The sequence below is a fragment of the Theropithecus gelada genome, chromosome 18 (assembly GCF_003255815.1).
Source record: "Theropithecus gelada isolate Dixy chromosome 18, Tgel_1.0, whole genome shotgun sequence".
In the NCBI taxonomy this organism is placed as follows: domain Eukaryota; kingdom Metazoa; phylum Chordata; class Mammalia; order Primates; family Cercopithecidae; genus Theropithecus; species Theropithecus gelada.
Genome location: NC_037686.1, coordinates 43,048,371 through 43,069,333, shown reverse-complemented (window position 1 = coordinate 43,069,333; position 20,963 = coordinate 43,048,371). Strand labels below are relative to the sequence as shown.

At 38.4% G+C, this 20,963-nt stretch overlaps 1 protein-coding gene across 2 annotated transcripts in view; it reads left to right on the top strand.

Annotated features, from left to right (window-relative positions):
• Positions 1 to 20,725, top strand: part of ME2 (malic enzyme 2) — a 71,467-nt gene extending 50,742 nt beyond the window's left edge. Inside the window, exons 13-16 of one of the 2 annotated variants that reach the window (XM_025365573.1) lie at positions 4,178 to 4,280; positions 11,867 to 11,937; positions 12,587 to 12,685; positions 19,861 to 20,725. In XM_025365573.1, coding sequence (XP_025221358.1) covers positions 4,178 to 4,280; positions 11,867 to 11,937; positions 12,587 to 12,685; positions 19,861 to 20,028 — 441 coding nt within the window. In that variant the 3' untranslated portion in view covers positions 20,029 to 20,725. The remainder of the gene's footprint in view (positions 1 to 4,177; positions 4,281 to 11,866; positions 11,938 to 12,586; positions 12,686 to 19,860) is intronic. The other variant, XM_025365575.1, reaches the window with a different exon arrangement.
• The last annotated feature ends 238 nt before the right edge of the window (positions 20,726 to 20,963 follow it).

The following is a 20,963-nucleotide window of genomic DNA, read 5'->3' as shown; positions in this document are numbered from 1 at the left end:
CAGCCCCCCGAGTAGCTGGGCCCCTGCCACCATGCCCAGCTAATTTTTTTGTATTTTTAGTAGAGACAGGGTTTCACCGTGTTAGCCAGGATGGTCTCGATCTCCTGAGGTCATGATCTGCCTGCCTTGGCCTCCCAAAGTGCTGGGATTACAGGCGTGAGCCCCTGCACCTAGCCTGTTTTTGTTTTTTTTAATTGAGTGATGGATAGTGTAGAAAAAGAACTACAGCAATAATTTAAGGCTGTGGTTAAAGTTATCTTTGGAGAAAGGGACTTTACTTTTTCGAGTAGATCACCATAATCCAGTCAGGATGTGGTCCACATGAGACCTGGGGTATTTCCAGTTTGCCCTTTCTCCTGGTATCCACTGCTTTGGGTATCAATCATCAAAAGTCCTGAGGTATTTATCAGCACCTCTCATCTTTAATGGTCCCTGAACATCCATTTTCCTCTCTGTCATCATGAGACTTTGGGTAGCTTTGCTGTTCAGGGTCTCAGCCACAGCTTTTGATTTGGAAGTCAGCAGTCATCTTGAGGGGAAGAGCTTCAAATGCTAGGCTCCTATATCTTGCTTCCCTCTTCTCTTGGATCTTGGAAACCACTCTTCCCCAACACCAAACTCTCACTATCTTGTTAGGTCTCTACTTCCTTACAAAAATTTTTAAAAATGTATTTTATCTGGTTTTTAAAATTGTAACCAGAGGAAAAATTGGTATGAAATAACCCAGAAAATCATTGCCAAAGCAGAACTCTCAGAACTTCTTGAACTTAATATTCATACTCTTGCTATATTTGGCATTCTTTTTTTCCCATTGTTGAACACTGTGTAGGCCAGGCACAGTGGTTCATGCCTATAATCCCAGCACTTTGGGAGGCCGAGGTGGGCAGATCTCTTGAGGCCAGGAGTTCAAGATCAGCCTGGCCAACATGGTGAAACCCTGTCTCTACTAAAAATACAAAAAAATTAGCCAGATGTGGTGGCTCACGTCTGTAGTCCCAGCTACCTAGGAGGCTGAGGCTGGAGAATAGCCTGAACCCAGGAGGCAGAGGCTGTGTGAGCCGAGATCATGCCACTGCACTCCAGCCTGGGCAACAGAGCAAGAGTGTCTCAAAAAAAAAACAAAAAAACTTTATGTTGACACATGTATTCTCTCAAAATTCTTTTGCTTCCATATGGCCACTCTGTTAGTCAAAATAAATTCTCGTGACGTGACTGTTGGTTTCCAACTGATATAATAATTATTGAAGTCTCTTCTTCTAAATAAATCACAGAATCATCATACAGATACTTAAAAATTAGTCTCTTTAGTATACTGTCTTATCTTTTTATTACTTTTAGTTTGATTGCCTGTCCTCTTCACCAGGCTTTACTACTTAAAACTAATGATTATTGCTCCCCAAATTAAATCTTAGTCATCTACAATGACTATTTGGTAAGGATATTAAATGCATCATGGATCGTTGACATTTCCAAAATATAAAAAATTTAAGTATTTCGAGCAGTAGTAGTGTATCACCAGAAGACTGCTCATTTAAGAATTTTATTTTTTAATAAATATTGTAATAAATGTACATTATTGGAATACATAAAAATTCCCCAAGGAGACTAGTTTGATATACTGTATTTCATCAGTTTTAAGATCAAGGATCACTTGAGCCCATGAGTTTGAGACCAGCCTGGGCAACATAGCGAAACCCTGTCTGTATAAAAAATTTCAAAATTAGCTGGGCATGGTGTTGCACACCTGTGGTCTTAGCTACGTGGGAGGCTGAGGTGGGAGGATTGCTTGAGTCCAGGAGGTTGAGGCTGCAGTGAGCTGTGATTGTGCCACTGCACTCCAGCCTGGGCAACAGAATGAGACCCTGTCTCAAAAAAAGTAATAATAAAAAGAGCATTGTGTCATAGTTTACTTTTACATAAATTATTTGTTAGTGTTACATGAAATAATGGCATAGAATTTTGAGTAGTCATCACCTGTTAAATTTTTAGTCCCCTTTTGTTTTCACTGTGGAGATGTTACTCCAACACCCTTTGCTGCTCAGCGAGAAAAATACTGACAAAAAAAAAATCTTCATAGTTGAATTGTCAGCTGCTTACGTAGGGCAACTTGGACTTCAGAATAAGAATATACTATTATTAAAACCTGGCCATGTTTATTTAAGCCCTGGATTAATTATTGGGTTAAATGGGCAGGGGAGGCAGGGATAATGACCTGGAGAACATGAACTGCTATAGAATGTTGTCATTATTGAAGAGATTCCCAAGATCTGTCTTTTTTTTTTTTCTTTTTTTTTTTCTTTTTTTTGAGACGGAGTCTCGCTCTGTTGCCTAGGCTGGAGTGCAGTGGCATGATCTCATCTCAGCTCATTGCAAGCTCCGCCTCCTGGGTTCATGACATTCTCCTACCTCAGCTTCCTGAGTAGCTGGGACTACAGGCACCCGCCACCAGGCCTGGCTAATTTTTTGTATTTTTAGTAGAGACGGGGTTTCACCGTGTTAGCCAGGATGGTCTCGATCTCCTGACGTCATGATCCGCCCACCTCAGCCTCCCAAAGTACAGGGATTACAGGTGTGAGCCACTGTGCCCGGCCAACCAAAATCTTTCTAAATTTCCAAACTTAACTGATATCATGAGAACATTTTTTCCATGACGTGCTATATTGTATAATCTACCTTATAAGACTATGAAAATTAATGGTGCCAGAAAAATAAGTATGTGCTTATTGTGATAACATGTATGACATTAACCATGAACTAACCTTAATCGTCAAAGAAACAAAATTTTTAGTCATAAGTAATGTTTGGAACAGATAGAGAATTGTAATAGCTATCCATAGAATAGGTGGAAAATGATAAAACAATATAGAGTTGCAAGTCTAAGATAGTCAGCTGTGCCCTAGTAGCATAGTTAGCTTGCTTCTACTCTTAAACCTTGTATCATTTTGAAATGGAAAGTATTTCCTGTAAAAGTAATGCTTACTCTGCATTGTTGACCTTCAGATTACCTGGAGTCAAATTCTTGAATGTTAAATCCACTAAAGCCAAGGGTCTACAATACTATAAAGAATAATAATACAATTAATTATCTTAGAAATACTGAATATGCCAGTAACATTTATTATATGCCATTATAGAGCATAGTATCAAAATTGGATAGATGTGACAAATTTGGAGAAGTATTCTGCTTTAACAAGGCATCAGGCCATTTGTTTTCCTGGAGTGATACTATGGTCATGCCATATGCCTGTGTTATAAACTGCCTACTGCTGGGTATTACAGCATCATTGAAAACCTGTGGCTGTGGAGTTACAAAAAAATCTAGATTAAGATTTAACTACTACAGTTTTGATGTGTGACTTTTGACAAAGTATTTGAAAATAGCCTTAGTTTTCTGATTTTTTAAAATTAGTGAAATGGAGATGATGATGAAGTTTTCATGATGGCAAATTAACTGAGTTAACACATATAAAGTACTTGGTTATTAGTTTTAGCAGTTATACAGTAAATGACGGCCATTTGTTTTGGTATTTCCCCTTCATTCATAGGTGTTTATATTGGTCTTTATAATATGGAATGATATTTATTGGCTATCTACATTTTAAATTTCTTTTCTTTTTTTTTTTTTTTTGAGATGGAGTCTTGATCTGTTGCCCAGACTGGAGTGCAGTGGCATGATATCGGCTCACTGCAACCTCTTCCTCCCAGGTTCAAGTGATTCTCCTCCTGAGTAGCTGAGATTACAATAGGCATGGGCCAACACACCCAGCTAATTTTTTGTATTTTTAGTAGAGATAGGGTTTCACTATGTTGGCCAGGCAGTCTCAAACTCCTGGCCTCCAGTGATCTGCCCACCTCAGCCTCCCAAAGTGCTGGGACTGCAGGTGTAAGCCGCTGTGCCTGGCCTTAAATTTCTTAAAAATAAGTGTCTGGTTTTTAAATTTTTAGTAATAAATGATGTTTAACTTTATTAATTATTTATTGAATGTATACTACACATAAAACAAACCTCATTCTAACAAAGGATTGTAATGAAAAGATTGTTATATAGTATATTATGCTTTGTTTCCAAGTAATATATTGGTCTACTTTACTCCAGGACTTGATTTTGTATGAATTCACCCCAATTTTCTCATCCACAGAAAATAACAAAATTGAAGTTATTCCATCTTCTTAACAGGGCAGATGTTTGTTTGCCAGTGGCAGTCCATTTGGGCCAGTGAAACTCACAGATGGGCGAGTCTTTACACCAGGTCAAGGAAACAATGTATATATTTTTCCAGGTAATAAATGCTGTCATTATTTATGTTATAGAGCAATAGTTAATTATGTAAAAATACTTAATGGAATTCTTTGGAATGGAAGATTAAAATGAGCAACAGTATTAGAGAATTTTGGTATAAATGTACAAGGAAACTCAAGGAATTCATTGAATTCAGCATGCTCCATTTTCTCTGAAAATTTATTCATATTGTTAATTAAATTTGTTTTTATTATAGAAATAATGTATTCCATGATTTGTGAAAGTTCAGAGGAACAGAATGGCACAAAATTCTGTAACCCTCTCTATCTTCCCTTGGTGTACCTCCTTAATCATACTTCCCAGAACTGTTGCCAGTAATTTGCTGGGAGTTTTTCTGGTGGTTACCATCGTGACTGATAGCTTTGTCTCCCAGGTTCAAGCAATTCCCCTGCCTCAGCCTTCTGAGTATCTGGGACTACAGGCATGCACCACCACACCTGGCTAATTTTTGTATTTTTAGTAGAGATGGTGTTTCACCGTGTTGGCCAGACTGGTCTTGAAATCCTGACCTCAGATGTTCCGCCCATCCCAAAGTGCTGGGATTACAGGTGTGAGCCACCATGCCCGGCCAGGTGTTCTCATTTTTTAAGATACAACCACTATACTGCTATCACACCAAAGGAAATTAATAATAACTGCTTAATATCATTTATTATTAACTCAGTTCAACAACTTATTTTTATTCCCAATACCTTTTTTTTAATTTTAGAATTGCTCTTTCTAAATAACTACTTTAAAAATAAAAACGGCTACAGTATTCTTTCAGCTTTTTCTGGAGAATTATTAGGATACCTTTTAATATTTCTTCCTTTGTGCTGTATTTTCCATAAATTTCTGGCAATCCTCAGTTGTCTCTTTCTTTTAAGCAAGACTATATTGAGTAAAACAGGAATTTTGTATGATTTTCTTTTGCACTTGTGTCTTTTTTCTTCTGGTAGGTCTTTCCCTGACTAGCTGACAGCAGGCTCTAATTAAGATATGACAAGTAGTCTTATAGTTTATATAGGCTGGCATCAGGGAAGCATGTATAACTATTGTCAGAGTAAAGAAGGTATTTAGTCTGTGAATATCCTAGTGCTTTTCTATATTTTTCTCCTTTTTTTTGCCCCTCATGTTTTCCTGTTATCTTGAGACCTAACTTCTATAATAGAAACTGTCCCATCATCCATGATCTCTTTCTAGAACTTGATAATGTTCAAAATCAATATGTTCTATTCAGTAACATTTCTATGGCCTAAAAGGCATGAGGGCAGGAAAGGCAATACTTTTCTGCTGATTTTAACAAAGCTATTTTTTTTTAACTTTTTTTTTTTAGTTTCAGGGGTACATATGAAGGTTTGTTGGGTAAATTGTGTGTTGCAGGGGAGTTCATGTATAGATTATTTCATCGCCTGGGTAATAAGCATGGTACCCGATAGGTAGTTTTTTGATCCTTACCCTCTTCCCGCCCTCTACCCTTAAGTAGGCCCCTGTGTCTGTTGTTTCCTTCTTTGTGTCCATGAGTTCTTATCACTTAGCTCCACATATAAGTGAGAACATATGGTATTTGGTTTTCTGTTCCTGTGTTAGTTCACTTAGGATAATAGCCTCCAGCTCCGTGCATGTTACTGCAAAGGACGTGATCTCATTCATTTTTATGGCTGCATAGGATTTTTATTTATTTATTTATTTATTTATTTTATTTTTTTTTTTTTTTTTGAGACGGAGTCTCGCTCTGTCGCCCAGGCTGGAGTGCAGTGGCGTGATCTCGGCTCACTGCAAGCTCCGCCTCCCGGGTTCACGCCATTCTCCTGCCTCAGCCTCCTAAGTAGCTGGGACTACAGGCGCCCGCCACCGCGCCCGGCTAATTTTTTTCTATTTTTAGTAGAGACAGGGTTTCACTGTGGTCTCGATCTCCTGACCTTGTGATCCGCCCGTCTCGGCCTCCCAAAGTGCTGGGATTACAAGCGTGAGCCACCGCGCCCGGCGATTTTTTTTTATTTATATACATGGTGTGTATGTGCCACATTTTCTTTATCCATTTTACCATTGATGGGCATTTAGGTTAATTCTGTGTCTTTGCTATTGTGAATAGTGCTACAGTGAACATACACATGCATGTGTCTTTATGGTAGAATGATTTATATTCCTTTGGGTAATACCCAATAATAGGGTTGCTGGGTCGAATGGTTGTTCTAAGTTCAGCAAAACCGTTTTTTATATCATATCTGAGTATTAAGGAATTTAGCAGTGGATTATTTTTATGTAACCCTTTAAAGTCCTAACTTTAATAACAGGGATACCATAAATATGGACATTAAAAATGACCTGGCCAGGCATGGTGGCTCTCACCTGTAATCCCAACATTTTGGGAGGCTGAGGCAGGAGGATTGCTTGAGGCCAGGAGTTTGAGACCAGCCTGGGCAACATAATGAGACCTTGTTTCTTCCAAAAATTAAAAAAATTAGCCAGGTGTGGTGGTGCACGCCCCTAATCCCAGCTAGGCAGGAGGCTGAGGTGGAAGGATCACATGAGCCTGGGAGGTCCAGGCTGCAGTGAGCCATCATCATGCCAGTGCACTCCAGGCTGGGCAACAAAGTGAGACTGTCTCAAAAAAATAAAATAAAATGACCTGGCATTTGAGGTAGAAATGAGCCTAAAAATAGGAGGATTGGCTGAAAGTCTGTTTATAAAGCAACTTTAAAAAAACCTTAATATTTGAATGACCTAGTTCAGCAACTGTAACAACTGGATGAAATTTTTTTTTAAGACCATAAAAGGGTCAAAGAGATAAGATACTGACTCTAATGGAATATTGGGGAATTCTGGACCAAGGTTAGGGAGGGAACTAAGGCACAGAGCCAGCTTTTGAAGCCAGTTTTACAGTGGAAGCACAGACCAGGAAGAAAGTGGCTAAGAGGTACAGCTGTGCTTTTCATGGAAGGTGGACAAGATCGGCACCGTGTCCAAGTCTGGCACCACCTCCCACTCTGGACTGAAACCCTAAAGTGCTGTACCTTGGATTGGGGGTGTAGTTTGCAGCAGCAATGGGTGATTTAGAAAACCTCAGGCCTCTGTTCGGGACTGCCAGTGCCCACAAGCGCCCAGCAGAAGCAAATAAAAATTTCTCTGAAATAAGATAATACTATCCTAGTCCTCAAATTATTTTTATAAATTTTCAAGTACAACCTAAGTGGAGAAATAAAAAAAGATAATGAGGCACATAAAGAGACATAACAACAGAAGCCAAAACCAATGAAAACAAGAAAAACAGACATACTGAAACCCTAGATATAACACAAACGCTATGAAACAAATATGCTTATTATATTTATAGAGATAAAAGCCAATCTTGAAAACTTAGACAAGTACCATTAAATTCTAAAATTGAAAAATGTAGTAATCTGTAAGAATTGAGTGGGCTGGGTGTAGTGGCTCATGCCTGTAATCCTAGCACTTTGCGAGGCCAAGGTAGAAGAACTGCTTGAGCCCAGGAGTTTGAGACCAGCCCTGGCAACGTAGTGAGACCCCCATCTCTACAAGTTTAAAAATATATATATATATTAGTCAGGCATGCTGGCATATGCCTGTAGTCCTAGCTACTCAGGAGGCTGAGATGGGAGGATCACTTGAGCTTGGGAGGTCAAGGCTGGAGTGAGTCATGATTGGTCCCCTGTGCTCCAGCCTGGGTGACAAAGCAAGACCCTGTCTCAAAAAAAAAAAAACACTGAGTGAATGAGGCTTATGGCAGATTAGACCAGAGAGAATTCATCAACTGGAAAATATCTCTGAAGAAACAATCCAGAATGCAGCACAGAGAGACCAAAAAAAAAAAAAAAAAATAGGTAAGGGACATACATTTCATTGATAGATGTTTAATTGAAGTCCTAGAATAAATGAGAATGAAGCAGAGGCAACATGTGCTGGCCTCATGGCTGAGTTATTTTTAGAACTGATGATTGACAATCAATATTCAAAAAGCTTGCAGAAACCCATGTGGGATGCATAAAAAGAAATCTACATCTAGGCACATTACTGTGAGGCTTCAGAATCACCACAAAGAGAAGAATATGAAAGCAGCCAGAACAAAAAGATTTCCTTCGAAGAAGCGACCAATAGACTGACAGCAGGCTCCTCAGTGACAATAAGATCCCAAGGCTGTGGAATGACCTATGAAAGTTGCTTATGGGAAATACTTGCCACCTAGAATTCATTACACAGTGAAAATATCCTTCAAGAATTAAGGCAAAGTGAAGACATTTTTCAGAAAAACAAAAAAACCGGGGATTCACCACCTGGCAGACTGTTTTTATATTAAAGGAAAGGAAATTTTGTTCCTTAGGGAAAAAGAAAATAATCCCACATAGAAACTCTAAGGTGTAGGAAGGAATGAAGAGCAAAGAAAGTCTATGAATAAGTGGGTGGGTACAACAAAATGAATGTTGTTTATATAGAATGAAACAAACATGACATGGGATTTTGAAAAATACATATAGAAAGAATTAAAATGCACAATAACAGTAGCTCTGTGAAATAGAGTTAAGCTGTTATGAGGGACTTACATTGATTGGCAGGAAGGTAAATTAAAAATTAATGTGGAGCGGGGAACATTGGCTCATACCCATAATCCCAGCACTTTGGGATGTCAAAACAGGAGGATCACTTGAGGCCGAGAGTTTGAGACTAGCCCTGGCAACATAGGGAGGCTCTGTCTCTACAAAAAAAAAAAAAAAAATTAGCCAGGTGTGGTGACATGTGCCTGTAGTCCCAGCTACTGCAGACACAGAGGACGGAGGATCACTTGAGCCCAGGAGTTTGAGGTGGCAAACTTTGGTCGTGCCACTGCACTCTAGCCTAGGCAATAGAGTGAGACCCTATCTCAAAAAAAAAATTTAATGTGGAATGTTGGTAGTTAAAGATGCATGATATAAATTTTAGGATAACCATTAGAACACTACAAAGACTTCCTGTTTATGGTAAGGTTGGGATGAAATGAAACAACAAAAATCCGAAAAGCAAAAAAGGAACATAAAATAAGCAAGGCAAGATGAGATGAGAGTGATGAGACTAAGTGTTTGGGGGCTAAATCTGTCCCAATCACTTAAAAAAAAAAAAAAAAAAAGGTAAAAACTACATTAAATGTAGATGGACCAAATTATCTACTTAAAAAAAATGCTATTAACCATGTGATCTTCTCAGCCATGAGGTAATTGGATGACTACCCTTCCTCAAAGCCAGTTGGGATATTCTTTGAATAGAATAAAACAGTGTTTCTAGGCTGGGAGACACCAGACATAGTTGAGGACAGAGGTGCTAGAAAATAGGAAGTTTAAAGGCTTGTACGGTGATGCTCAGAGGAAGCAAACCCCACTCTCACGCTCATAGCTTCCAATCATTTTCTCTAGTTCTTAACCCTTAAATGTGAGAAATGCTTGAAGATTACTAGTCATATGAGGAAAGTCTCTTTATGAAAGATTTTCATAAAAGACCAAAGCAGACAAACAGAAAAAGACATATTGGGGAAAAAAACAAGGATAATGGGAAAATTTAAAAATTATCAGTATCCTCAGGGTGACAAAATATTATATCCTCTAAACAAGACAGAATTTTATTTAAAAAAAATTAGAAAGCAAAACAAGCTCCTAAAAATAAAGTTTGATAGTAGAAAGATTAGAAGAAAAAGATGAGTAAGTTACCTAAAAAGAGAGCAGAGGACAGGAGAAGGAAAATAAAGAAGAAAATTAGCCAATCCAAGAGGTACAGTATCAGAAAATATAAATGGCAGGGAACAAGAACAGAAAAATGGAGGGAAGTGAATCCTCAAAGCTTCACGAACATTTCCCAAAAGTGAAAGACTCATGTTTTCAGATAGGAAGCGCCTACTCACTGAATGCTAAACATGATGAGTTAAAATAATGCACATCAAGGCACAGTGTTAAGAAATTGCAGACCGTTAGGTATAAAAATAAGGATCTGGCTGGGCACAGTGGCTCATGCCTGTAATCCAAGCACTTTGGGAGGCTGAGGCAAGAAGATTGCATGAGTCCAGAAGTTTGAAACCAGCCTGGGCAGCATAGTAAAACCCTGTCTCTACAAAAAATAAAAAAATTAGCCAGGTGTGATGGTACATGCCTGTAATCCCAGCTACTCAGGAAGCTGAGGTAGGAGGATCGCTTGAGCCCATGGAGGTTGAGGCTGCAGTGAGCTGTGATTGTGCCACTGTACTCCAGCCTGGGTGACACAGCGAGACTGTTGCCAAAAAAAATTTTTTTAAAGGGATCCTACATGCATCCAGAGATTAAACAAAAACAATCACCTAACAGGATCTGAACTCAGATTGATGCTTCTTACCAGCACAGGAAGCTAGACAGTATTGGAATAATACCTCACAGTTCTGAAGGAAAAATATTTCCAAGCTAGAATTCTAAACCTAGACAAACTATCAAATGTAAGTAGAAAGAAGTAAACACACACATTTTCAGAAATGCAAGTTTTCAAAAAATGTATATCTCCCATGCACTGTTCTTCGGAAAGCTATGGGAGAATGTACCCTACCAAAAGAGGGAGTAACAAACTAGGAAAAGTTGAATTTAGGAAATGGAGTCAACTTAGAAGCAAAGAGGCCCATGATGATAAAGGGATTTTCTAGGATGACAGCTCCATAGCTGGAATGGGGGACAACCAGACCAGAATGGAGCTTTAGCAGATTTATTCTAGAGCATGAAATTCGAGAATATATAAAGTAACTAAAACAGAAGAAAATTTAGACAATTGAGAGTTCCAGAGTGAAATAACAATGTTAAATACTAAAAAATCAAAGTAAAGGAAAAAGGATAATTATTAACTTCAAGAAAGACAAAATTGTGCAGAAAACAAAAAGTAATTATGATATAAGCATTGAATATTGATTGAACCAAAATTATGCTCTAACTATATCGGGAAGAAGAGAGAAAGCTGAAAATATGAAAGAGCACTACTTACTCTTATAGGAAGGAGTCAGTGATCTCCAAAACAGAAAATGCAAGATCAGCACAGTAAGAGAAGGCAAAAAAAGGAAAAAAAAAAAAAGAGAGAAAAAAAATCACAAGAAACAAGTTATTTAAGAGTGAGAGAGATAAACAATCAGCTAAAAAAAAAAATTGAAAGTCCTGGTGATCCGCCAGCCTCGGCCTCCCAACCTGCTGGGATTACAGGCGTGAGCCACCGCGCCCTGGCTGACACGGTGAAACCCGTCTCTACTAAAAATACAAAAGATTAGCCGGGCGCGGTGGCGGGCGCCTGTAGTCCCAGCTACTGGGGAGGCTGAGGCAGGAGAATGGCGTGAACCCGGGAGGCGGGGCTTGCAGTGAGCTGAGATCTGGCCACTGCACTCCAGCCTGGGCGACAGAGCAAGACTCCGTCTCAAAAAAAAAAAAAAAAGATCGTTTGATTTTAACTCAGATTTCTGTTTTTTCTTGGCTGTTTTCTGTTTGGGGGGAGCTGTTTGGGATATGGATGGATTACCATTTATTTGCCTGAATATAGAAATTGACTTGTTTCATAATTTGAAAAGTGACCGTACTAAGTAAACTTTAAAATGTATTCTAGGTGTGGCTTTAGCTGTTATTCTCTGTAACACCCGGCATATTAGTGACAGTATTTTCCTAGAAGCTGCAAAGGTAAATGTTTTAAATGTTGCTTATTTTATAAAGGATGAATTATGAAGGTGAATAGATCTGAAAATTAAAAGCAGAGAGAGAATGGGTTAAATCTGCCTTATTAATGAAAAGGAAGTTACTCATACATTACTTTTATGGTTTGCCTATTTATGCATAGAATTGATTTTTTTAATCATGACCTTTCAAATGTTTGTAAACTGAATCCTCTCATTTTAATAACATTTAGACTATACTTGCTTTAGATATATCTGGATATATTTTGACAGCATAGATAACTCATTGCATGCTTTTAATGGACAAGTACTGGTATTATTTGGAGTGCTGGCCTATGGGAGCTCCAAACTTTGAAGTATTTCTGAAGAACTCACATTAATACAATTAATGTCTGTTTTCAAAGTAGCCACTGCAATTAAGGCACGCTCTACATGTATAATATAAAGTAGAATATAATCAATAAGTCTTTAAATCTGGTTATTTATTGTTTAATGATAACAGTTTTAATTTCTGCAGTGGTTTAAGTGTATTCCTTCAAGAAATAACGGGAATTATATTACCTGTATTACTCTCTGTTTCCCCAATGCTTTTTCCATTTTCCTGGGTCCTTATTCTGTTATTTAAACAAAGAGCAAAATGCTGTTTTTCTCTTCAGGCACTGACAAGCCAATTGACAGATGAAGAGCTAGCCCAAGGGAGACTTTACCCACCACTTGCTAATATTCAGGAAGTTTCTATTAACATTGCTATTAAAGTAAGTAATAACTTAAACTTCTTCACATTAATTTTAATGACATTTTCTTATACAAGAAATACAGGTTTACTAGAGATAAATCTGAAACATTTAGAAGGCTGCAAAGAAGAAATTTTAGGCCCGTATTCTTACTACCAGAATATAACACACATGATTATTTTGGGCTTGTTGCCTTCTAGACTTTTTTCTTTGCAAACACATACATGCATATACACATGCATATAGTCACTTGTGCCTTTTTAAAAAATTATTTTAAAGAATAGAGATGGGGTCTCCCTGTGTTGCCCAGGCTGGTCTCTAACCTCTTGGCCTGAAGTGATCCTCCTGCCTTGGCCTCCCAAAGTGGCCTGTGCCCATTCTTATAATTGGTTTCTTACTGCACTTTTTCCACTTAATATATTGTAAGCCTTTTCCATGTAAGTTAATAATAATTCTCATGTATGTGATCATTAATGCTGCATGGTGTTCTCTTTATATCAAAATGTGTTTCATCATTTCTCTGTTTTTGGACATTTAAGTTTTTAGCTTTTTATTGTTAGAAATAACACTGTAGGCTGGGTGCAGTGGCTCACACCTGTAATCCCAGCACTTTGGGAGACCGAGTCATCTGAGGTCAGAAGTTTGAGACCAGCCTAGCCAACATGGTGAAACCCCATCTCTACTAAAAATACAAAAAAAGTTAGCCAGGTATGGTGCTGGGTACCTGTAATCCCAGCTACTCTGGAGGCTGAGGCCAGAGAATCACTTGAACCTGGGAGAAGGAGGTTGCAGGGAGCCAAGATGGTGCCATTGCACTCCAGCCTGGGCCACAAGAGTAAAACTCCATCTCAAAAAAATAAATAAAACTAAAAAGTTTTTTAAAAAGAAAGAAAGAAAGAACAGTGTAGTGAACATTTATCCTTACAGCTAAATATTTGTGTGTACTTTGTGTGTATTTGTGATGTTTTTTTTTTTGAGACAGAGTCTCACTCTGTCGCCCAGGCTTGAGTGTAGTGGCGGGATCTCAGCTCACGGCTCACTGCAACCTCTGCCTCCAGGGTTTAAACAATTCTCCTGCCTCAGCCTCCCAAGTAGCTGGGATTACAGGCGCCCACCCCCATGGCCCAGCTAATTTTTTGTATTTTTAGTAGAGACAGGGTTTCACCATGTTGACCAGGCTGGTCTTGAACTCCTGACCTCAGGTGATCCACCCAACCTGGCCTCCCAAAGTGCTGGGATTACAGGTGTGAGCCACCACACCCATACTGTGATGGTTTTTCTTTGCAATAAATTCTAAGCTTAAGAACAAAGGTTTTTAAGGTGTTTTAAGGCTTCTGATGCATGTTGTCAAATACTCTCTTCAGAAAAAAAAGTACTGATTTACATTGCAGCAATTAGATATGAGTGTATGTTTTTCCACACTTTTGCCAATACTTACAATTATTTTTTTAATCTTGCATATTTACTAGGTAAAATTGTTTCTCATTATTAAGGCATTATTAGTGAGATTGAATAATTTTTTGTTTATTCAACAATTGTATTTCTTCAACGAACTACTTTTTCATGACCTTTGCTCTTTTTTATATTGGATATTTGCTTTCCTACTTTCTGGCATTGATTTCTGAGGGCTTGTTTTTTTTTTTTTATATATATATATTTATATATATATATATTTTTTTATACTTTAAGTTCTAGGGTACATGTGCATAACGTGCAGGTTTGTTACATATGTATACTTGTGCCATGTTGGTGTGCTGCACCCATCAACTCGTCATTTACATCAGGTATAACTCCCAATGCCATCCCTTCCCCCTCCCCCGTCCCGGGCTTTTTATATATTAAGTGTAGTGATCTTCCTGTTCGCTGTGGTGCAGATATTTTCCCATTTGTCATTTGTTTTAACTTTATAGAATTGTTTGACATGTCTTTTTAAAGTTTTTTATGGAATTATTTGTTTATTTTGTGGATTCTGTCCTCACCTTTTATGAATATTAATGCCTTCTCTCACCCCAAAATCATAACTATCTACTTGCATTATCTAAAATAAAACTTTTTTAATCTCTCTGGGATTTATTTTAATGTATGATATGAGAAAGGGAAACATTTTTTCCTGAGTAGTTAACCAGTTGCCCCAGCATTGTTTATTGATTAATGCCATTGTTTATTGATTAATGCCTCCGTTGTTTACAGTTAATTGGGAATTGAATCTGTTCCTGGGATTTCTATTCCTGACCATTTTTGTTTACTATCTGACACTGTTTTAAATTTCGTAATGTGTGTAATGTGGTAACATTTGGTACTTCATCTTTCCCATCATTATACTTTTTCAGTATTTTCTTGACTGTTCTAAATTGTTTTCTTTTGGACAAATTTTTGTATCTGCTTTTTTAATTTTAAAAAACTTTGCAACTTTGTATGAAATTGTTACATTTATAAATTGGTGAAATTGGGTCTTTCAGTATTGAGTATTCTCTAATCACTATCTCTGTTTATTAAGATATTTTTTAAAAAGTCTTTCAGTATAATTTTGTTTTCTTCATCTGAATATGGCTACTTTTTCCTAAATATTTTTAAATTTCTGTTATTCTAATATAATAAAGACTTTTTTTTCTTTCCAAATATTTTTTCATTGATCATTTCTAATTTATAGGAAAAGTTAGGAATAATAATACTAATTTGAAAACATTCATTTTTATGAATTTACTTGATGACCAGTTTTTTGAACAATCTTATTTTAATAGTTTTTCATTTCATTTGGAATTGTTTTAATTGTCTGCAAGTAATTTTTTCTTTTTTTAATATGCATAGTCTGTTTTTCTCTAACTATAAACTAGCTGAAACTGCAGAATAGTCTTAAGCAATTAGGTTAGTAAGGGTATTCTTGTATTTTTTTTTCAATTTAGAGACAGAGTCTATATGGCCGGCCAAGCTGATCTCAAATTCCTAGGCTCAAGTGATCCTTCTACCACAGCCTCCTGAGTAGCTAGAGGCACATGCCACCACCTGGCTAACATCTTTGTATGTTAATATTAAATGTGATGCTAGCTTTTGATTGAAATAAGTATTTTCTTCTTTTTAAAAGAAGTAGTCTTCTATTTCTAGATTACTAAGATTTTTCTTAAACATGAGGATTGACTATGGAATTTATCAACCACAATTTCACTTCTGTACAGGTGATCATAAAATTTTATCATTTTGACTAATAAATTTATTTATTTATTCTGAGGCAGGGTTTTACCCTGTCACCCAGGTTGGAGTGCAGCAGTGTGGTCTCAGCTCACTGCAAGCTCTGCCTCCCAGGCTCAAGCGATCCTCCCACTTCAGCCTTCCAAGTAGCTGGGACCACAAGCGTGTGCCACCATGTCCAGCTAATTTTTTTTCTTTGCATTTTTGGTCGAGATGGGGGTTTGCAGTGTTGCCCAGACTGGTCTTGAACTCCTGAGCTCAGGAGATCTGCCCACCTTGGCCTCCCAAAGTGCTGGGATTATAGATATGAGCCACTGTGGCCAGCTTTGACTATTAGTTTTATTATTGCATTATTTTGGTGCCTGTCACCTAAGCAAAGATTGGGAATTGGTAAAGGATGGTATGTTTAGGGAATAATAGTTGAGCCTGGAGTCTAAGGAACAGGTAGGGAAATGGCATAAAAGAGAATTTGAAAGTTATATTAAAGACAGCTGTACAGATATACAAATGCCAGCCTAAGGAGTGTGATTACCTTCTACTGCAAAACAATTGAAGATTTTAGAACCCAGAACTAGGATGATAAGAGTCCGACTTTAGAATTTATAGAATGATATTACAGGTAGGGGAGATTTTGGAAGATACTGGTCAGTTAAGAGATTACTGGGCCAGACACAGCGGCTCACTCCTAGAATCATAGCACTTTCAAAAGCCAAGGCAGGAGGATGGCTTGGGGCTGTAAATTTAAGACCATCCCTGGATAACAAAGCAAGATCTCACCTCTACCAAAAAAAAAAAAAAAAAAAAATTAGCCAGGCACAGTGGTATGTGCCTGTAGTCCCACCTACTCAGGAGGCTGGGGTGGGAGGATCACTTAAACACAGGAGGCCAAGGCTTCAGTGAGCTATGATCATACCACTGCACTCCAGTGTGGATGACAGAGCAAGACCCTGTCTCTAAGAAAAAAAAAAGAGAGAGAAATAATTGGTATATCCAAATGAGAGGTGGCCGGGCGCGGTGGCTCAAGCCTGTAATCCCAGCACTTTGGGAGGCCGAGACGGGCGGATCATGAGGTCAGGAGATCGAGACCATCCTGGCTAATATGGTGAAACCCCGTCTCTACTAAAAAATACAAAAAACTAGCCGGGCGAAGTGGCGGGTGCCTGTAGTCCCAGCTACTTGGGAGGCTGAGGCAGGAGAATGGCGTGAACCCGAGAGGAGGAGCTTGCAGTGAGCTGAGATCCGGCCACTGCACTCCAGCCTGGGTGACAGAGCAAGACTCCGTCTCAAAAAAAAAAAAAAAACAAATGAGAGGTAGTGCATGAGGTCATAGAAGACCTCTGCTTTGGATTAGTATAGGAACACAGGCCCAGGTTCATGTCTCCCTGCGTTTCCCCAGAGGCAGGAGTAGAGAGTGTGCTGCATCTGCAGTGGCATAGGCTTTTCTTTTTAGAAACAAAGAAGAAAGTGGTGAGTAGAGGAGGCAGAGCTTTGTGTCTGTCCCAACCTCAAACAGCCATTGGTTCACCCCTTTGGCTCTATGAGCAGGGCTGTGTGTGTTCCTCTGACAGCCACCAGTCACCTCCTGCATGCCTCCAGACCAAGGGGAGCTTTCTCCAATCTCATGCCTTGTCCCTAATCTTTTTCTGTGGGTACCAGCAGCCTGTGGGAAAGAGATTTGCAGTGAGTGTGAGCGCCCCTTATGTCTAAAGTTTGCAGTTGTTCCGGAATAAAACACTAACTCTCATTGACCTTTGGCAGTTCTTTAAAATTTTAGCTGACTTCTTATTGTATGCATGGTGGCCACTGTCATTCTCCCTCCCATGCTGTGCCACAAGTGAGAATTTGTATGTCTACTCTGCTGCCTTCTCTCCTTCGTTCATTTGTTTATGAATTTATATTTATTTACTTATGTTAATTATACTGCTTACTGGCTTCAGAACACCTCCCACCACCCCTCACATCAGGCAGGCCATGTGCTCAGCTCTCCAAGGTCGGAAGGAATGAGGAAAAGTGTGTGTATTCCATCTTTCTGGAAGCAAAAATCTCTGCCTGTCTTTTTATATCATTCCGTTTTTCCTGTTTAGTACAAAAACTGAGAAGAGCAGTTTGGTCAACAAACTACTAATGACATGTGTTATGTTTATTTGGCCCTTGGGTTTTTTGTTTGTTTGTTTTTGAGATGGAGTCTTAACTCTGTCGCCCAGGCTGGAGTGCAGTGGTGCAATCTCAGTTCACCGCAACCTCTGCCTCCCAAATTCAAGTGATTCTCCTGCCTCAGCCTCCTGAGTAGCTGGGATTACAGGTGCCTACCACCACGCCCGACTCATTTTTGTGTTTTTAGTAGAGACAGGGTTTCACCATGTTGGCCAGCCTGGTCTCAAACTCCTGACCTCAGGTGATCCATCCGCCTTGGCCTCCCAGAGTGCTGGGATCACAGGTGTGAGCCACTGCGCCCAGCCAGCCCTTAGGTTTTTAACCTTCTCAGATCTTTATTGCAGGTACCTGCCACTGAGGATCTAGCCGTTCCCTACTTCTTTTTCTTAGTCAATAATAAAATATTAGTAAAATATGTTTTATATAATAGAACAGAAAACAATTGAACACATTTTCTATCACAAAATACACTGAGATGGAGCTCTTGGTACCAAGGATTATTTTTTTAATCACCATCTTATTCTGAGATTTTTCTTTTAGAAAGTTGAAATACGAAACTTTAATAATGGTTACCATTTGGAATGAGAATTAGAGGAGGAGAATGACACCTCATAATTGTTTGAATTTTTTCTACCATATATCACTACATTTTTTTTAAGTTAAAATAAAACCTGCCAGGCACGGTGGCTCATGCCTGTAATCTTAGCACTTAGGTAGGCCGACGCGGGCGGATCACCTGCAGTCAAGAGTTCAAGAGCAGCCTAGCCAACATGGCAAAACCCCATCTCTACTGAAAATACAAAAATTTACCAGGTGTGGTGGCGCATGCCTGTAGTCCCAGCTACTGGGGAGGCTGAGGCAGGAGAATCGCTTGAACCCAGAAGACGGAGCTTGCAGTGAACTGAGATCGTGCCACTGCACTCCAGCCTGGGTGACAGAGTAAGGCTCCGTCTCAAATAAATAAATAAATAAATAAATAAATAAAGCCATGACTTGAGAACTTTACTGTGTGAGAGGCACTGTGTTACCCTGTGAGGAAGCGTTTCACATTCCTTATTTTATATCAGAACTGAGGCTCAAAGGCTTATTCTCACCACCAATCATGGTATGTGGCTTGGGTGCAAAATTTGAAATTCAAGCCACCTTTGGTGGGGAGTAATCAAGCTTACTGTTGAGGGTCTAATATCTAGACTCAGAATGCTTTGGGTTTGAAACAGCTCTCACGTAACTACCTTGGGCAAATTACTTAAACTCCTCTCATTCCTCATATGCAGAATGAGAATAAAGATAGTACTTATCTCATGGGGTTCTTGTGGAGAGTAAAGGAGGTATCCTTGTAAAACACACAGAATATGCCTGGCAGTCAGTGATAGTGGTGTCAGTTCCCATGTATAGGTTGTAGCTCTGAATTTACTTGACTTTATAGTTCTAGTGTCTAACTCCTGATTTATAATAATTACTATGCCTCTTAATCCAAATTCTAGAGTAGAAACCTCTCCTCACCTTGGGTTGGGTTTTCATCCTGGTCAAGTTGGCTATGATTAGGAAATAGTCTCTGTGGCCCTCTAGAAAGGCCACCCTTTCAGCAAGACTGGGAGGAATGACATAGGCTGGGCAGATTACCTAAATATATTTACTTGAATCATACACAGTAGAACTTAAATGTGTTTGGTTTTATCTTTTAAACTTTCCATAGTTTCCAAATGTTTTGAAAGGAGTCAAAGTAATGTTACTTTTTATTTTGAAAAAAGAAAACTGCCATTCTTTTAAACTTATTTTCCTGTGTTATAATAGTATGTTGTCTCTCTAATAGGTTAATACTCAGAGCCTACACAATAACCTTATTTATTTTTCAGGTTACAGAATACCTATATGCTAATAAAATGGCTTTCCGATACCCAGAACCTGAAGACAAGGCCAAATATGTTAAAGAAAGAATATGGCGGAGTGAATATGATTCCCTGCTGCCAGATGTGTATGAATGGCCAGCATCTGCATCAAGCCCTCCTGTGATAACAGAATAGAAGCACTCCCCTGATAAATACTTTCTGTGCTCCAGGGAATCCCTTTTTTCAGACAAGAAGAGATAATGTCCTCAGTTTTATGGTGTTTTCTGTGTTTTGTTCTGCCCAGCCACTTTGGTTGATGTATTTTTTTCCATGCGTCTCCACATCTGTTGGGGTAGACGTGTTGATTGATTGCATTGCCCACCAGCACCCTACAATCAGATAGTTGTGATGCTTTAATTCTAACATACAGCCCATACCACATCCAGGAGATGTAAAAAGTGTGTTTGTGAATGTCTTCACTTGTATTCTAATTCAGACTTGCCAAAGTATTTGCTATTTACTATTATGGGTAATAATCTTCTCTCGCCTGGTTGTTTTAGAGCTACTAAAATAGAAATTTACTTTTATGGATAGAAGTACAGAATTTTGAGAAGAAACTAAATTTTAAAGAAAAATTGTCAGCATCTAAAAATGTTCTTCTACATCTGCTTCATCTTACCTTCATACTCTGAAATTCCCTTATAGCAGACAGAGCTAGGGAAACATTAAAATTTTACCCTATTTATTTTCTGGAACTAAATCAAGGCTTAACTATAACATTTTGAGAGTAATGGGAACTACTGCTGGCTTTAAATAAATAAAAGTCATTGTTTTCAACAGTGTATAAAAATCATAATGTAACCTTTTTATTTAATAAATATCTTAAATTTAATTGCTTCAGTTATGCTATCTTATTGCCCAACTAGAAATTTAGATTTACTTATGAAAAACACATATTTTTGTTACTTCTAGATGATTCTAGGAGGGAGTGTAAGATACCTAACTCATATGGGGAACATCACATGACTTTTAAAATCTAAGTTAGTCATGCTTCACATCAAAATGAGTCATATTTAACTGGAGAAACTATGCCCTTATTCCAGAACTGATGCTCTTTATTACTTGAGATA